Here is a 19,115-nt window from a genome sequence, read left to right on the forward strand (position 1 = left end):
TTAGAGAGACGGGAAGAGAGACGGCGGACTCCACACTGGGCCCTGCATGAATAACCATGAATATTTCATTCGCCTTCAAATCCACGGTTTAGTTTTAGATGGGAGGAAATGAACGGACCCGTGTGTCCTCACCCCCCACATATGCCCAGATCAAACAGGATTCAGTCATTTAGTCCAGGGTCCTAGACCACGGGGAGAGTCACAGGGCGGCGGGCGGGGGGGGGGGGGGTTGAGAGCAAAGGGAGAATAAGACTGGAGTGTACCAGACCACAGCTGTGAGAGTAATTATGTGTTCGGAAATTTGATCATTTGTGCTGAATAATGAATGGGAGGCTTGAGATAGTCTAGCAATGTCTCGCAAATAGAAGGAAAGCTGCATTATGGTCGGCCGCACTGCTGTCGAGGCTTTTCTCTGCCAAAAAAATGAAACATGGATGAAAAATGGATTATCCAATTAAAATGCAATTAAAAAATGATAGAAGTAAATATTATTAAAAACGGAATGATTTTTAACCTTGCGAATTAGAGGGGGTGGGGCAAAAACTGTTTTGTCTATTTGCATAAACAAAAGGGAAACAATGAGATGGATATGAGTAAGACATTGTGATTAGCAGAGGGAATGAGATTTCAGTGGGAAAGTCTTGATTCCTTATTTGCTTGTACCAGCATCTGAAGTACCTCACTATATTTGGAAAGCAGATCAAAGCAGAAGGTAGCTAAAACAGTGAAACAGAAATATCCCAGATCTGTCTCATTCAATTATTGCAGTCAAACCTTGAGTTGTATTGATAGTGGTTCTAGACAGACTAGAACCAAAGTCCAAAAGTGTAATATTTACACTGATTTGTGAAATTTCGGTAGTTAGTGATTTGAATCTTTTTTTTTTGGTTTTGGTTTGTTTGTTTTTTTTGTTTTTTTTCTCATTTCATGCAAAGCTTGATTGTGCATTCAGTGTGTGCGTGTGTGTGCATGGGCGATGCTGACCTCCTGTATAGTTCTGGTGCCGGGGAAGTTGAGGCTGTACTCCTTCTGGGTCTCCCGATGACTGATGACCAGCAGATAGTTCTGGTTTAATGAGTCTGGGAGAGCACTGCAGAGTGGGACAAAGACACAACAAGGGAGAGAAAAATAAATGAGAAGAGAATAGCAGCAGGGGGTACCAGGTTTGACATCACATGGTGCGTGCGTGCACGCTGTTGTGTGTGTGTGTGTGCACGCTGTTGTGTGTGTGTGTGTGTGTGTGTGTGTGTGTGTGTGTGTGTGTGTGTGTGTGTGTGTGTGTGTGTGTGCGCGCAGAGAGTGGGGGAGGAAGAAGAAGGCAGTCAGAGAAGAAAAAGAAGAGACAAAAGAAAGAAGAAAAAAAAACATGATCACTAACAGCACTGTTGTCAAGAGAGGAAGCAAGCTAGGACAAGTCAGTCAGCGGTAGCCTGCTGTGCGGGTGGACCTGGACGGGGAGGGGGGCCGGATGTCTAGCTAGTCTAGCTGCAGAGCGGTTCCTCCAGGGGACGGAAGGCTACTACGCTGGCTGTGCCCTGACAGGCCCGCATAGTGCTACTGTACCCTCGGCACAGCAGGCAGCCGCAGCCAGGGCCACCTGCACGTCGACAGTGGGGAAGGCAAACAAATTGACAGCAAACAAATCGGTTGGTAATGGCGATGGTGTGGTAACGGGGCACTTAACGTATGCCAAGTTATACCAGGTTACTATGGCGATGGAGTGAGACTGCTTCCTGTAGGATGGTCGCAATCAACATTACATTTAAAGGGGACGGGTAGAAATGGTGTGCTTTCACAATAATACTATTTATCTGTAATTTAGCTTTTTTTTACCAAAAAACATGATGCTTCTCATTAATGAGCAGACAGAGGTTTGGCATTGAAGAGCACGAACAATACTGTGAAACTAGAATCTCAGTAAGACAAAAACCCTAACCACTGACCCATCAACACTTTATTAGACCTGGAAACACTGCTCACCCTATAAAACAATCCACTATACCAAGGATACACAACATAAACATAATGTGCAGCATTTTATTTAGAATTTGGGGTCCATCTCATCGTCTATGGGACTTGAACAAAACCAGGTACAGTACACTACAAGGTTCCTGAGGACAGTTATTGAGTTACATCGGCCTGGAACTGTGTTGAAAACGACAGGGACACGTCAGGTTTGCTCCAGGGTTTGGCCCCATGGAAGACGTGTGGTTTAGCACCCTAGCTTTCTCATTAGCGGGAAGAAATAGAATTGACAGAGAAGATGGCTATTGACACTTTGTGCGCTTCCCATATTTATACGTGAGAGAGAGAGAGACAGAGACAGAGAGAGCGAGATGTGAGGGATCAACTTTTGGAAGCTTCATTTACAATAAGCTGTGAGGTTAAGTAGCATTTTGAGCAAACGCTGGGACTGTGAGTGTGAATATCAATGCAAGGCTTAGGGGCCAAGGCGGCCACTTAATCAGGGCTCAACACCGAGGGAAAAGAGGAAGAGGAGAGAGCGCGGGATGGACAAGGGAATTAATATGTAGCGCACACATTAATTATGCAATCACCGCCTTAATCTGCGCAGATCTGGACGAGCTTATGTTAACAGAAGCTCAAATTTACTGTAATGACAGCATATTTACATTGACTAAAACTACGAAATCAATATGTAAATGTAATGTTTGTTGTAGCTAACCGAGGGAAGATTGGAAATGTGTGGAGTGGGAAGTGGCTGCATATGTAATAGGGCTGAGCATAAGGGAGCGATGGTCTGTGTGTGTGTGTGTGTGTGTGTGTGTGTGTGTGTGTGTGTGTGTGTGTGTGTGTGTGTGTGTGTGTGTGTGTGTGTGTGTGTGTGTGTGTGTGTGTGTGTGTGACGAAGTAGGGACTCATAAATAAGGATCCGGTTAATATCACGATGATTTGTTTGGACACAGTCCCGCGCTGCTGCTGGCAGACAAATAAACAAATAAACATGTAAACAGCCAAGCGCAGAGTGAAGTACGTAGAAAGAAATAAGGACTACAGAGATATAACCGAGACTGGGATGAATAGAGGGAAAAAATAAAATGTTACTCTGTATAATTTGAAATATTCAACCTAAGATATACCTTCCGAACCAGACTCGCTGATCTTTCATTGGGCTATCTACAACCATACAACAATCGCACCACAACTGGTAAAAAAACAAACAGACAAACATAGTAGTCTGCAAGTCTTCACAAACAGGAATAAAAAAAAGATATCTTTCTTTCTATCTATCTATCTATCTATCTATCTATCTATCTATCTATCTATCTATCTATCTATCTATCTATCTATCTATCTATCTATATATATATATATATATATATATATATATATAGATATAGATATAGATATATCCCTTAGCACTCTAGCACTTTTCTCCCCCAATAGCTATTTCTAAGCGTCTTTATCTTGTGATGGTGGCAGGACCCCTCCACTGTTGTGTTGACGTGTGTGTGTCTGTGTGTTTGTGTGTGTAGCCCTCTATCCCTTCTCCCTCTCTCTGGACATGCAGAGGCATCTGGGTTGGCCTGCCGCCTCTCTAGGGATCCTTGACACAACATAAGGTGGATGGGAAGAAAATGTCACTTAACTTTGAGGACGAGAGAAATCGGAGGTGTTTTTTTTTTTTCTTTCTCGCAACGGGACCAAAGTGAAGCTAAACAGATTGGTTTGGTTCTGAGGTAAAGCCCACCGTCTCCGCTGTGGGTCCCTATGGCACAGAGCAGACTCTAGACCTTATTAAACGAGCACCGTCGCGTGCGCGCACCACACACACACACACACACACACACACACACACACACACACACACACACACACACACACACACACACACACACACACACACACACACACACACACACACACACACACACTTTATCAACAACTCTATCAACACACAGGAAAAAATAAAATAACATCCTCCCAATGTTTTAATGGCGACTCGATCCACTCGCCCCTGGTCGAAGCTCCCCGGGAGAGGGGGGGGGGGGACACAGGCAGCCGGGCGGACGCACGCTCCCCTTACCTTCTCCATATCTTACATCCACAACAAAACAGGCGGACGCGAAACCGCTCGGGCTCCGCTCCTCTCTCCGCCATGGTCGCGCACTCGGGGCGGTCACCATGCTAGCTGTCGGAGGCTCTCCATCGCTGTGGCGCTAGCCTGCGAGGAATAGCTGCCGGCTAGCTGAAGCACCCGTATCAGTTACAATATAAATGGCTAGCCCGGCTGGGAGGGGAAGGAGAGGAGAGGGGAGGGTGGGGGGGGGGGGGTGAAGGAGCTGGGCTAGCAGGGCCCAGGAAACAAACAGAACCATGGCTAATGAATCCATTATTTTGGTCTTTTTCGAATTTCCACGAAAACTCAAATAACCTTTGAAAAGCAAACACGCCGAAGGATGGCAACCAGGGGGGAGGGGGGGGGATAAATGAAGATGCAAAAAGGACAGCCATTAAAATATTCATCAGGGCATCATCATTTATGCAGGGGATTAGCTCCTCCTCAGTCACCTCTTGTGCTCACAGGCATTCAGTCAACAGGGCTATGGAGAAGGACCCTCAAGAAGTGGAGGCTTTTAACAATGCAGCCGAACCGCACTGCTGCCCTACAGACATGAGCTTCAGGAAATAATGATCCCATTTGTGGCTTCTTTCAGCATCAGTGGTGGGAAATTAACTACATTTTGAAAATGAACACGATAGTTATGAATTACTTGTATTCATTTTTATGAAATGTGCATTTGGATTTCTTTTTAGGTATGTTTTTGATTTGTATATATTGCAGCATTACTACTTATTCATATCATTACCCGACCTCAGGTTTGCTGTGTTCGGTAAGTATAATGCATATTAAGCCGCAAACCATCTCCCTGATTGCAAAAGGCAGGGCCACACACACACACCTGTGTGTTTTGGAGCATGCAAAAGAACTGGGAAGTTTATTTTTACTGCAGACTAACAGCTTGCCTGCTCCCACTACAGGGGTCCGCTCCAGACTGCACTGTGATCTGCCACCTATCATCTCACAGCAGCTAGAATGACAAAAGGGTCACTGAACTCCCGCAGGCGCGCGCGCGCGCGCACACACACACACACACACACACACACACACACACACACACACACACACACACACACACACACACACACACACACACACACACACACACACACACACACACACACACACACACACACAGGCCTCCACCAAAATGGTTGACACAGAATAATGAGATTTTAACACCAAAAAATGATATCTATGACACTTGGGCACTGCTAAAAAGACACAGCGGTGACGCAAGGGGGGTGAGAACGGGGGCGAGGGAAGAGAGAGCAAGACAAGCCATTAACTGCCAGGAAAATATACCCAACACATTGGGTGACTTGCAGGGAAAGCTGGAAATGGTTGTGAAATGATAACTCTTTGCTGCTCTTCCCGGACGGTAACTTGTGTAAATGCTGACGAATTAAACTGTTCTGCTCAGATTGCTGATGGTTTAACTGGCAATAGAAGAATTGCTTACTTCCAAGTGGATGCGGCCCCAAACATGTTCACCATATTAATGGGTGGGAATGTTAGTGCCCGGATTCTGAGAGGATGCTTAGGTGAATGGATTTTGACATAAAAAAATGCTTCGTACAACATGGTAAAATGGTACATTTCCATTTGTTCATGGCTCAATAAAGGCAACACGGAAATGCAAGGACAGATAACATAGTATCCACCTGTGTTATAGTACCCCAACTTGTGTTTTTAGAACTGTTTGGGTTTTTATTGCACTTTATTTATGTTACACTGGTGGATTCCTGTGTCCTTTGTCTTTGGATGATGTTATATAAATCAACCTTACTTACTCTCTTACAAACTATTTGTGAAGAACCCATTGCGTTACTTTCCCATTAAGAAAAAAAGTGAAGTTATTAATCGATCAATCAAACTAAGTAAAAATAAGTCCTGTAAGAAAACCTTACTACCGGACCGTTATATAAAAGATCCACTAAAGCGCTTCAGTAATAAAAGGCAGAGGTAGGTTTTATCTTCATGTTTCTCGGGGTCCCTCCGGGACGGTTAGTTTCTCCCTCAATAGAAGAGACCATCAGAACCACCACCCTGGACGAAGCATCTCCAGACGAGAGTATCGTAATTTCGATCCTCAGTATGTCCTGTACATATTGCTGAATTGACATTAAAAATGACTTTAACAGATGAATACAGCCTTTAAAATGGCTGCCAAACATGACCGATTACAAACACATGCAACCACCAAAGAGATAGATAAAAAAGATAACAAAGCAACCGCGTTGCCGTAAGATACTCCTGCGCTCAGACACATTCATTAAAAAAAAAAAGAAGAAAAAAAAGGGACCACTGGGTTTGTCGTCTCCAAGATGAAAGTGGAACAGAATAAGGAGCTAATGGTGGTCCCCATTAGGGCTAGGGGTAGGGTTACCTTTACCTAGCCCACTGATGAGAGAAAGAGCACACGTCGCCCCACCACCTGTCACCAGATTACGACACCACTGCATCCTCGCATCCAGTGGTCGTGACATTTCCGATGGAAAGGTTGCTAATATCAGCACCGGTTCAGCGAGGCTAGCCTGCTGACCTGCCGCGCGAGGCAGACTGGATTAATGGGGCTTCTCTCAACACAACGCTGTGGTCACTAGATACTGCGATCAGCGGCTTATGGTATATTGGAAAATTAATGAAAGGGATGCATGGAGGTGGTGTGTCGGTACACAAGCTGCAATAAACTCAAATCAAAGGAAGCTTCTGCGGAGGGACAATATCAGGTGGAAGAAATATACGGAGGCAGTAGAAAATTACTATTTACATAACAGGCAGTTTGCGGCAGTAGCCTTTTCCTTCAAAATGTCACAATGGAACCGAGAGAAAGGCATGCGCTCCGGTGTGTCAAAGGTTAATATCATCGTAATATTCAAATGGAGATAGAATTCAGAGAATGTCACTTTTATAGATTGTCTTGGTTCACATCTGACTCCGTAACGGTGCTTGGTGGAACAAGAGCCCACCATGCACTGTGGAATGTATGGAGATAGGGCGCCACCTGGTGTTCACAGTCATGATTCACCAGCACTACCTCTTGCTTGGTCTTTTTTTTTTTTCCTCCTCGCTCAAAACGAAAATCTGCAATGAACACTAATGCACCAAAATGTTTTTGGAGAAAAAGAAGAGGGAAAGAATAGATGGGGAGAGAGAGAGGGCAGGGCTCAGGAGAGCCATGGGCTTAGTACCTGTTCTGGCTGGTGCTGGCAGTGGGGGCAATATCTGGTGTCAGGACATAGAGGCTGTTGTTCTTGGGCAGGTGTAAACTTCTCAGGACCGTCTGGACAATGATGCATAGAAATATATTTATAGACACACATAAAATACACACTAACCATTCAAACTAATTACCAACACTACTACGATGCTAAAACATTTTCACGGACTGTGTATCAACCCATGGCAGGATTAATGAGTGTTAATCCTCCAAAGCTCTATATAGGGTGTGAAAAGGTAGCATTCTTAGGATCACTGCAAACCGTAAGAACACTGAACATAGTTATAAGTATGGTTGCAAAGCAATACACAATATTGATATTCTATTCCTAATTTTCAGGACCTCTTTTCTCCTACAGTTTTTCAAACCCAGACTAATGTCAAAAAATGTGCACCATTCCTAAGATAGTAAACATATTGTATTCTTTTTATATATATATTGTACATGGAAAGTAAATGGGGCCAAAACGCTCAAGTCAACAACTCCATACATCTTGTTGGAGTTCTCAAATTTGGCACATATAAGGAAACCGGAAGTAAGTATATCTCTCATGTTTTGGTACTGCATTGACTCCAGCGGCCGCTATACTTCGCATTCAAACCTAAATGCCCGACACATCTGCCAAAACATTTAGAAACTTGCCATCAGGGGCTGAATGGACATAATAGACATATTTTTGCCTCAATGACCTATATGGTCCCTCTATTGGAAAACCTTGAAAAATTACTGCAATTGAAAATGACACAAAATTTGGTAAACATGCCCTTTTGTATTTCCTGATGAAAGTTTTTTTTTTCCTTTTTTAATAATAGCCGAGCAATGGCCAAATTTGATTATGCAAATTAGCCTACAATTATTTAAGCAATCTCAAGCCCACTTCACAGTAAGCCAGGGAATTCAAACTCGGTCAGCACTTTAAGTACATCCCCCTAAGGTAATTTGGAAAGTTTGGTGTTAATAGCTAAACAATGATTAAAGCTTTGAAGACACCATCATTTATTTGACCAACCATTTTCCCTATTCAATCGAACATCCCATAACTCACGCTGTCTGGTACGTCACCACTCTTCCATCCCTTCAGCTGCATTTTGGACACTGGAACCCCCAGCTCTGTCACAAGGATGTGTTTGATTTCCCCTGGAGAGAGCGGAGGACGTTTACTTTCACTTCTCCACAAGGTGGCAGTGTGCGATCAGGTTATGCAGGTTAACATGCTGCAAAATGGATCATGCCTCCAATCCAACATTGCGATGCATAACTCTCGCTCCTATGTCTGTTTTTTTGTTTTGGGGGGGGGCATACATACCAACTGTGCTGGCCTCCTCCACTACAACCTCAGTGGTCCGCTGCCGGTACTCCACCCTGAAGTTCAGCATGCGGGGCTGGCGCTCGACGATGTGTCGGGAGGACTGGAGGATGGGGCAGAAGGCAGAGCCGGAGGCGGAGGAGGACGGAGGAGAGGAGGACGAGGACGTCGAAGGGGGGTTGGGGGTCGGGCCTACCGCCGCCGCCGCCGCCGCCTCGGCTGCTTCTGATTGGTTGAGGGGTCCGTATAGGTTGGCTTGACTCGCCGCGCTGGCAAAGCTACTGCTGGGGGACAAAAGGTTCAGAGAGATGGAGGTTAAGGATCACCCACTGCCTAAACGGTCACTGGGATGTTCTACACACGACACCAACATAAAACAGATTCCATGAGTGTTGATAGGGGCTTAAACGTCCATGCCACATTTATATTATTGTCCAAAATTATATATCATAATAATGATATAGGTTCTATAAACCTTCACCAGGATGTCTATCAAGGGAGCGATCCCTCCAATGTGCCTTGCCGTGGGTCGTTCAGGGAGTTTGAGAGCTTAGAAGCCCTAAAGCCCTTTGAGACTAACTGTAATGATTGAATTCAAATCTTGGTGGGAAATGTGCCGTGGAAATGTTACGAGTGATCAGGATTGTGCAAACGATTGTTGGGCGAAGGCAGCTCAAAGTGTCCTTTGTGACGACAACGTGCGTTGGGCCTGGCTGGAGACCCACAAGAGATTCTGCATGCTCTTTCACCACAGTTGGCTCTGGAAACACTGACGGCCGTGAAGTCGACCGTTGGTGCCGTCTAGCCTTGCTGATCTCTGGCCTACATCTAGATGGCACTGCTGTCCTCAGAAGCTCGAGAGCCAGTCCACGCACAACTCTGGCCACCACCGAATGTAACTGTCATCACCACAGGACAGTGGGTTTTAGAGTGTATTCAGTGTTTCTAATAACTGTCAATAATATATATATCTGTTATGTAGGATGTGGCCTGGAATAATGACCAAAAGGGGAGGAATGAAACACTGCATTTCAAACTGAAACACGGCCTCAGGCTCCAGCTGGCTCGGGTTCAGGTCACGTCATCAGAGGTTGTTTACTGGGCAATGCCAATCCCTCCAAATCCGTGCCAGCCACTTAGTAAAGTAGTTGGCTGCTGTTCCCCCAGCCCGCCAGGCTCTTTTCATAACAATGTATGCCTTAAGAAACATCCACCAACTTCTCATGGGCCAAGGGCCTAAAACCTGCACAGGCTTACATGTGTGCGCGCTCCAAAACATGCACGCAAGTGAGGCAGTATAACAGAACCTGAGAGCAGCTCTGCTCAGAGAATCTGACCGTTGACTGGGAGAGAAAAGCCCAATAGTGCTTACAGAAGCCCCTTTCTCTTTGGAAACGGTTTACAACTCTACTGTTGGCCAAAGGGGGTAGCAATGCAGTTTCAAAGTTTCTTTGCCTTTTTTGTGGCAAATCACTTTTCTTTTCTTTTTTATCCAGCAGCAGCTTTGGAGAATAAGCATAGGACAAACAAACTAGAAAAAGCTAATACGATTTACATTTCGATGTTTGAGTGAAACAATGAATATGCATTTTTTACTCTGCAGAAACCAAGTAGGGTTATTCTTTGTTGATATATGGTGGGTCTCACAGGAAATAGCATTGCTACCGGTTATCTTGAGAGTTATCTTTTAATCTGAAAGTGAATAAATTGAACCAGTCTTAACCATCGATTTTCACCTTTTTAGTGTCTTGCCTTGTTGCTGAGGTAATTGTGCGTTTGAGGGCTAAATTCAACTACTTAATGACCAGTTTATTATTGAAAAACCTATATCATGGGTGCCCCTTATACACCAAACTAAATTGTAACATTGTCGAAAAGTAATTGATAAAAATTGATTCGGTAGAACAGTAGAAGCAGCTGGATTATAAAACCAGGAAGATGGGAGGGCTTTCTATACTATTATTTGAGACCAATTATTTTGGAATGCACAAGAGCCCAACTAGAATCAGTGATTACACTAAAACCTGTGATCATGCTGATGATGTGCACGTGCTGATGTTCAAATGTGCAAAATACATAACATCAGCACTGTGCATGTGCACATCAAAATAGCTGGCCTCCCCTCACACCTGATGCAAAAATTCTTAGGGGAAAACCTTCCTGTGACTAATAATGAATCACGCATCTTTTATCTTAGTACGCAAACGACGATACTGGAACACATGTTTAACACCGTATTGCGAGTGCAGCTTAGTGTATTCCTGAGAATCCACCGTTATAAAACTGAAAGCAAAACTGCGGCCACAAAAGTGCTTCCCCTTAAGGAACGGTTTACGCCTTTACAGAAGGTTTTTTACCTCTCAATCATATTTCTACAGCTTTGTCTTTAAACATTTCAATATATACTAGCAATGTTAATTGCAATGGTGCAAAATCGTGGTTGGCAATTTTGCCGACACAATTAACCAATTATTGTTAATTTTAAACCAATTATTCAAAAGCCCAAAAGACATTTCCCTATTAACTGACCATAAATAGCTGTTTAATACAACAAGGATGCATGCAGATAATAATGAGTACGGTAGTAGATTATGCTAGTACTCAAACACAATCTGTCAGAGGAAATAAACAAGCCTGTAGGTTTCTTAGGAAGGAACCAACCACAAGGTTCTAAGAATTGAACCGGTTCTGAAACAAACGTTTTAGTGCCTCGTGGGCGTAACCTTACATGCAATGGCTGTGTCGCGTTTGAACTTTTGCCAGCATCTTTGGACGTCCAAATAAGTACACAAAGATTCATGCCGAGTTTGTCCCTACTGCTGTGTATGTTCTGTGTATTTGGTTAAGTGAAAAGTCACTTATTGTGAATGTGTGTTACCTTTGTAAGATCCCGTTCTCCTGTGGTATCACTCCATTGATTGCTGCCTAAGAAAAGAGTAAAAAATAAACATAGGTGAATGACAATGAGAGAATACAAATAGGGCAATAAAACAAAGGACATACAGGTAGAGGGAAAAAACAGCCTGAATATTCACATCGGTGTGCATCAGTAACCGGTGTACTTTATGTTATATTTCACCAATAATTATTTTATTCCATTAAATGATTATTTTCCCTTTCTGTATAAATGTATATTTGTTTTAAACGCTTTTATTTTAATACGTTGAGTTGTGTGTAGTCACTTCCTGTTTATTTCGCGCCGTCCTCTCCAGTCAGAGAGTTGCCCTGCTAGAGAGAGGTAGGAATGTAGAGTGCTCCCGGTTTATTAATATTAAGGTATAAAACATGGTCAAAACATAAAACAAACGTAAATAATAATATTTCGAGTTTGTGGTTGTTAGTTTCTGACTAAAGGACGCTCTGTTTAGTGGGTAAACATACTTTTATATTCAGTTCGGCCGTCTTTGTTTGATTTGGCGCCTTATGTGTCCCCTTGTTTAGAGTGCTCGTGAGACAGACAGCAAACACAGCACTGACATATATACATGTGTTCCCACACAGGCATGTGAGCTCTCTTTTTGTGTGTTTTTATGTATTATTTATTTCGGTGTATGTTTGTTTAATTTCATTTGTTTAGTGGGCATGTTAATTCTGATGTCGTAATGTAACATGTTCGGGAGTCGGGGAGTTGCCCTGCTGGAGAGAGAGTGCTCGTGAGACAGACAGCAATCACAGCACTGACGTATAGATTAATGTGTTCCCACACAGGACCCACACAGAATAAAAGCTCCTGTGGCAAATCAGCAGTTGTCTCCTGGCTCATTAACACAACGCAGAATTAGCCTATGCATGTCAAGGCCGGCTACACATGCACATGTCAACTACTTATACTAATAAACTCAACCGGGACATGGGTGAGTTAGACTACATGTCCCCAGTATAAATGGCAGATGCCAGGTGTGCAGAGGAGGAATGAAACAGAACGTACCACTAAATCCCAGTTGTTGAGCTCGAGAAGAGCGATTGCCTCCGCAATGTCGATTCCAGTGCAAGCCTGTGTGGAAAGATGAATGCAATGAAAACGAAGCAGGGCAAGGTGCATATCATAGGCTCAGCTCAGACGATCTCAGATATTTTGGTATCATCAAAACAACACTGACATCTATTTCTAAAAAACTGTTAAAATAACAGGTATCCATATATATTGTTACAGCAGTTACATGTTGCATTGTTGTTTAATATAAAACATTTAGACCCCATTTAGATCCTAGACTGGACTTAATTGCAGCATCTATGATAATGAAGCAAAATAATGTCTAATTTAAGCCAACCAGACACAAATGAATACAATATATGCAATACCAGATGTCTGCGGTATACAACCGACATACCGGTCAATTGTATAGAATCCCAGAGATATCTGTCAATGGTATAGAATATCAGAGATACTGGTCAATGTATACCAGACATTTAAGAAAAACATACTTTAGAAAGTATGAGGTTTAGGTCTATAAGTGTTTACCAAATAACATCTGGAATAATTTCCAAATCATTAATTTTAACATGTTTTCAACATCAAAACAAGTCAACATATAGTATGACGTTCTTCCTTGGGCCAAACATTTCCAGAGATATTAGACATAATCAATTAATGGATTAAAACATTGGATAATAACAGCCATTGTTAATGCTGTTAACACGCTTGTATTCCGTAGGTATAATGTATTGGTGATGTCTTACGTTATTTACAATAGCATTTGCATTTTGGCCCTACGCAAGATATAAAAATGATGCAGTCTGTTCGAGATGGTTATGATCGGTTATTGTGTTATACATGATTATAAAAGGGAGGACTGGTAAAGGTTGGTTCACATAATAATAAGGGATCGGATTCTGTAGCCTACATTCCTTAAACAACCCAGTAATGTAAACAACGTATTTTTGAAAACGATATTTTGGTGCATTCTGCCAATCGCTGTCTTGAATTGTCCCGGGCCTGTACCTTAAACCCTATTGTTATAACAGTTAGTACATAGCACTCATAACATTGTATATTATAATACGATCTAAATAATTTTAATATGAAGCAATTTCGACAAGGATGACAATGGCCTGCTTTTGACGTGATACGATGATGGCAATCCAGAACAAAACACTTTAGCTAAGCAAGAGCCAATGTGTTTGTGGATGGCGGTGTGGATATTTCCTTAGAAATGCCTCTACCAACGGCCGCATTACAACGAGTTGTTTTCCATTCTATAGCATGCATCTTGTGTCTTTCTGGCTAGCTTCATGGACAACAAGCTGGCTATCTGATCTGTTAGCTAAAAGGATGTTACACAAACTTTCATCCATGGCAACAGAAAACATGGAAAGTGCCTAAGCAGGGCTAGCTGGGGGCTATGCCATCCACAGTATCACAGAGAGTCACAAAGACGGCAGTCGATGTCCTCTGGCTACGACCAGACACAGTTCAGGCTAACCTATGTGGCTGTACACTTGTCAACGGGCTAAGTGCAGGTTTATGTTTGGGTTAGCAGACTGTCAACTCGCTAGCTCCCCTGTTAGCCACAGTGAGCGCTAGGCAGTGTTTACGCCGTGAATCAGCTGATGGTTGTTGTTGTCACTCGGGCATTAGCACAATCGCAGATAAGAGATTTGTGAGTTGCGTTCGTTTGAGGGCGAGATAAATGAAGGGACATGTAGAAACGCACCTGAAAATCCGCCAAAATCATTTCTCTATCCATGTTGCTATCGCCGCTATCGGAGGCCATGGCAATGACTGGCTAAAAGCAATTCTTCTCCTTGCGATCCCCGCTTTCTTGCTTCTCGATAGGTGACGAACTATTCACAAAATCCTTCTCCCAAGCGTGACAACGTTTGGGAACTTAACAAATGTCAAGTACGTCACTTCATCAAGCTCCAAAAGCATCAAAAAATCACATATGAGTAAACTACAAAGATCACGTATCTCCTATCATTATTCTCAACTATCCCATTGCTTTACGGCAAACGTAAAATGGGACTATTGCGGGAAAATGACATAACATAAACTCGGATTTTCGTGCATTAACCATTCGCATCATTGTGATTATTATGTGTAACGGTAATATGTTAATGCAAGAACAAATAATATTTGTTAATGAGCCCTCTATATATCAAGAAATTCCTGAGTTGATATAGTTATGGGCTACACCTTGTCGCACTGTTGAACGTGTGCATCAATGTGTGAATGTATTTTTCTACCAGCTGACCAGCTACAAAGATAACCAAACTCGGAAGTATAATGTGAATGGACTGTGCAACAAAATATAATGTCCTACTCAAAGGCAGTTGGACAAAACACTGTGTCCAACTGCACATTGAACACATTGTGTGTGTGTGTGTGTGTGTGTGTGTGTGTGTGTGTGTGTGTGTGTGTGTGTGTGTGTGTGTGTGTGTGTGTGTGTGTGTGTGTGTGTGTGTGTGTGCGTGTGTGTGTGTGTGTGTGTGTGTGTGTGTGTGTGTGTGTCGCCTCGTGCCCACTGCACCGTCAGTCAAAGGACTCAGAAGGTGTGGCTGACGGATGGGGGAGCTTTCCAGGGTCGTCAGAGTCAGCTCTGGTCAGAGCCCGAGTAGTACAGTGCTTAAATTTGCATACGTGATCTGATTGGATGACGGATCCGTCGCAGCCGAAAAAGGTGAACATTTTTCAACTTTTTGACGGAGCCTTCAGCGCACGGATCCACAATGGGATAACATAGCCATACAAAGATCCAATGGATGGGAAATCAGCCTGCGTCCCTCCAGAGACGTCCGCAAGGTGAAGTCTGACACATTTTCTAATGCGAGGACTTCTTATACCGTGGCACAGGTCTCAGAAATGCTGAGATCAGCTCTGCTCAACACATGATGTGTGATGGAAAAATCGATCATGTTGTTTCCCCTTCATCATGTAAGATCTATCTCCTATTCCTTGCATTGTCTAGCCACTCTACTTGTCCCTAGCGTTATCTAACGTTAACCTTTGTGCCTAGGGCATACCGGGCACGAAGGAGCAGAGATCCCCTTATGCATTCTTCTCCTTGATGAGAATACAGGAAACTCTGTCCTTTAATTAAACTTTATTTGATTTGGTCATTGACAATTATAATGTGGGGTCTCATAGTGGTGACTTCTCAGTTGGACCCTTCGACCATTGACCACTCCAAGGATGTCAGTGAAAAGGCACAATCAACAAATGGCAGGTACAGAAACTGAATGTGAAAATATCATTTTCACATTACAGTCCCCAAGGCAGAGGTTACATTTGCGTCCACTCGATATATACTTGTCAAACACGAGGGGGCGATATTGATTACAGGGTGTAACCTAGCTGTATTTTCAGACGACAGAACAAAATATGTAGTTATTGAGCATTTTGGCTTAAATGACGTAGCATCGCTAATAAATATCTGCCCTTAAATTCGAATATCAAACCACATCGGGCCTACTGCGATGCATACCCCCCCGCCCCACGGCTGCGACGTTGCACTGTTGTCCCGCCCTTCTTTTTCTTCGAGACTATTTCAAAGTAATAATGTCGAAACAAAAATGCAATGGCTTTCGATCGTCAAACAGAAACGCCAGTGTGTGTACCAGTCAAATTTGGACGATTTTTCGAGGAAATCTGTTTCACGGCAACCTATTTTTTATCTGAGGCGTTTGAAAGATGGGTCCGTATCAGAGCGATGATCTTCTTTCACTGAGTAAGTTATTTATGAGATGTAGCCTACAAATGATTACGTTGAAGGGTGAGGAGTCAGTTTGACTGACTACACTATAGTTTGCGAACACAGCCGAGTTTGCTCATTATAGCATTGGAGATATTTTTATGTCATGATTTACATTAACTCGTTCGAGACAAGATAGTAGGTGGGCGGTGTTTCCCCGTAAGTTTTAAAAATGAGCGGCAAATATCTGCAAAATCCGTGTCATTTTCTGCGTCACCGTTATAGAGCTTGCATGTAAATATTTATGTGATCTAATTTTCTTTTCAGATCGCCAGGACAAACTGCAGCAATCCACATTGTAACAATGGTTAATTTTAAACCTGAGGATGGGATGTCGACGTGTTACATGGAGGAAAGCACCGGACATGATTTTACCCCTGGACTATAAATACGATCAACGTGAGTTTTGCAAAATACTCTCATAATGGTACGTAATGCATATTTGCATAGGCCTATACAAATTAGCCTCAATCTGATGCACAACAAAGCAAATCGGGTTATTTTAGCGACCTGGCAGAAGCCATGCTTATGCTTTGGTTAAATAACAAAGTATAAGCAAAATAAAACAGTTTGTGAAAGGTTTTCAAAATACTGTAAAATGGTTGAAAGTCCACCACAGTAGTAGGAAATATGGGCTACTTACTCTGCCCCCGCTGTGCTAGGCCTTTCGAATGTTTTAGATGTTTTTTAGATGTTTTTGATTTAGTAAAGTAAATATAGGGTTAGGGCTATTTCCTCTATTAAAAAATATAGATCAAGTAAATCATCTCACTTTTATAAGTGGTAGAGTCCACACAATAACAGTTATCAAATGATATTGGTCCATGAACTGGCAGTTATGGCAATGTCTGCTTTTGAAATGTTAACCAAAAGGATTCGTTAACTCATACATTCTTTATTTAATTAATTCGTTATAGGCTATGGCCTGTTATTTCGAAGCATTAATTGCGCAAAGTAGTCCACTGGTAATATCCTCTATCAAAATACATAAATAATAGTCCTAGTATTTAGTTCATGCTTCAGATTCAAGCATGAACAAGAAAATGATTGTAACCATATTTCATCATATATCGATAGGATCTCATATTGAGTTTAACAAGAATATTATTGAATAATGAAGTCCAACCTGCAATAGGCCCACAAAAATTGGGCCTATTGCAGAAAATACATTTTTGAGAGGCTAGTATAGTGAGACAAAAAGAGGAGGTGCTTCATCGTGGAAAACACTCCCATGATACAGAAATCTACTTTTTCATGCACTTATTCTTTCTCAAGAATGGCAGTTAGATCACAGACTGAGCTGCTCTGCAGTGCTTCTGCAAATGGATACCTAGCTGGTGTCAAACAGTGTCTCCAAAATGGAGCAGAGGTCAATGGATATAATGCACATGGCAGGACTCCATTACAGGTTGGTGTTTCTTTTTCTTTTTTCCATGGGTTTTATTTCGAAAGAAATGCTCTCCTCAGAACTCGGAATTAAAACTACCTTACATTAGCCTTTTTTAAGATATATAATTTGTGATATGTAGATGTTAAATCATTAAAACAGAGCCACACTTCCTGCTCTTGCTTAAATAATGTTTACTACTTTGTGGTTAACTGAGGTCGTTTTTCAATGTTCACATAGGCCTATACCTAAACATGAGTTGAACAACTATAATGTGGATATCTGGATATAACACAATAATTTGATATTGCATGAGCGTTTTAGAGCACTGTAAAATACAGTCTCGCCCCTCCACATGGTCTTGCAATTTATGAAAAGGAAGAAGGAAATTGAAAGAAAGTATTTTGAACGAAAAAATAATAATATACATATATATGTAATTTTTTTAAATGACAAAGTTGCAAGAAACAATAACTTCAGCTGATAAGTCATCCACTAATTTGCACAACAAGTTTTAGTTCACTTCAGATGTAGCAAGGCATTCATATTCTTAAAACATTTTGATAAATAAAAGATTAGAAAGTAAGGAAAGTTCCCTAAATATAAAAAAACAACAACATTATGATCAGGAAATAATGCATGATAAAGCTAATTCAGTACTTAGTCCACAGTATTTTTTGGGCGTTTTTTTTTTTTTAAATAGGGGATTGAGTCTTATGTGGATGCACAATGATAACATGTACAACAACAACAACAACGATATGCTGATATGATTCTCCTGGCCGCTTTTCTTTATTTATTCCCAATAGGTGGTCAAATTGGGCTGTCCTGCTGTCGCTTTATATCTTCTGGAGTCAGGAGCTGACCCGAACCGACCCGACCCTGTCCACCAACTCACCGTCCTGCACGATGCCGCGCGCGACGGCTATTTGGACATGGTGCAGGTGCTCGTGAAACACGGCGCCGATGCAAATCTAATGGACGACCGCGGAAATCGACCAGTGCATCTCGCCGTGCAAGAAGGCCACATGGAGGTAGCAAGGCTGCTAGTTGAACTCACTGCAAACCTCGGCCTGGAGGACCACGAAGGCCACAGTGCTTGATTTGGCACGAGAAGGTGCTACAACGGCTACTTCAATAGTAACTAATCAGGATCCGAAATAGCCTATACTCATAATCATGCAACTTGATTGGTTTAGTAAAGATTTTAATACTCTAAAATTGTGACGCTAACTTTATGGGGGAAAATAGGCTTTTAATGGGTTTGCCCTCATCCTCAGATTAAACCTTGATGATCATGAGTGTGTGCGCTTCGTTATTGCCTCATTGCCATTTTATTCTGGATTTTGATTTTCGAAAGGAGAGATTAGCCTACTTGATATTGATCTTTCTCCTTGCCTTAACTTGACTTATTACATTTGTTA

At 42.4% G+C, this 19,115-nt stretch overlaps 1 protein-coding gene and 1 long non-coding RNA gene across 3 annotated transcripts in view; one reads left to right on the forward strand and one right to left on the reverse strand.

Annotated features, from left to right (window-relative positions):
- Positions 1-14,576, reverse strand: part of faf1 (Fas (TNFRSF6) associated factor 1) — a 60,768-nt gene extending 46,192 nt beyond the window's left edge. The window contains exons 1-7 of one of the 2 annotated variants that reach the window (XM_030371799.1): positions 14,268-14,576; positions 12,542-12,607; positions 11,492-11,538; positions 8,614-8,897; positions 8,353-8,444; positions 7,279-7,370; positions 985-1,090 (exon numbers count right to left, since the gene is read on the reverse strand). In XM_030371799.1, the coding sequence (XP_030227659.1) occupies positions 985-1,090; positions 7,279-7,370; positions 8,353-8,444; positions 8,614-8,897; positions 11,492-11,538; positions 12,542-12,607; positions 14,268-14,327 (747 nt within the window). In that variant the 5' untranslated portion in view covers positions 14,328-14,576. The remainder of the gene's footprint in view (positions 1-984; positions 1,091-7,278; positions 7,371-8,352; positions 8,445-8,613; positions 8,898-11,491; positions 11,539-12,541; positions 12,608-14,267) is intronic. The other variant, XM_030371800.1, reaches the window with a different exon arrangement.
- A 1,012-nt stretch (positions 14,577-15,588) lies between these two features.
- On the forward strand, positions 15,589-17,498 carry LOC115555121 (uncharacterized). The gene is made up of 2 exons (XR_003978821.1): positions 15,589-16,280; positions 16,572-17,498. It is a non-coding gene; the product is annotated as an uncharacterized LOC115555121 (long non-coding RNA).
- Positions 17,499-19,115: the final 1,617 nt, after the last annotated feature.

The sequence above is a fragment of the Gadus morhua genome, chromosome 12 (genome assembly GCF_902167405.1).
Source record: "Gadus morhua chromosome 12, gadMor3.0, whole genome shotgun sequence".
NCBI lineage: Eukaryota > Metazoa > Chordata > Actinopteri > Gadiformes > Gadidae > Gadus > Gadus morhua.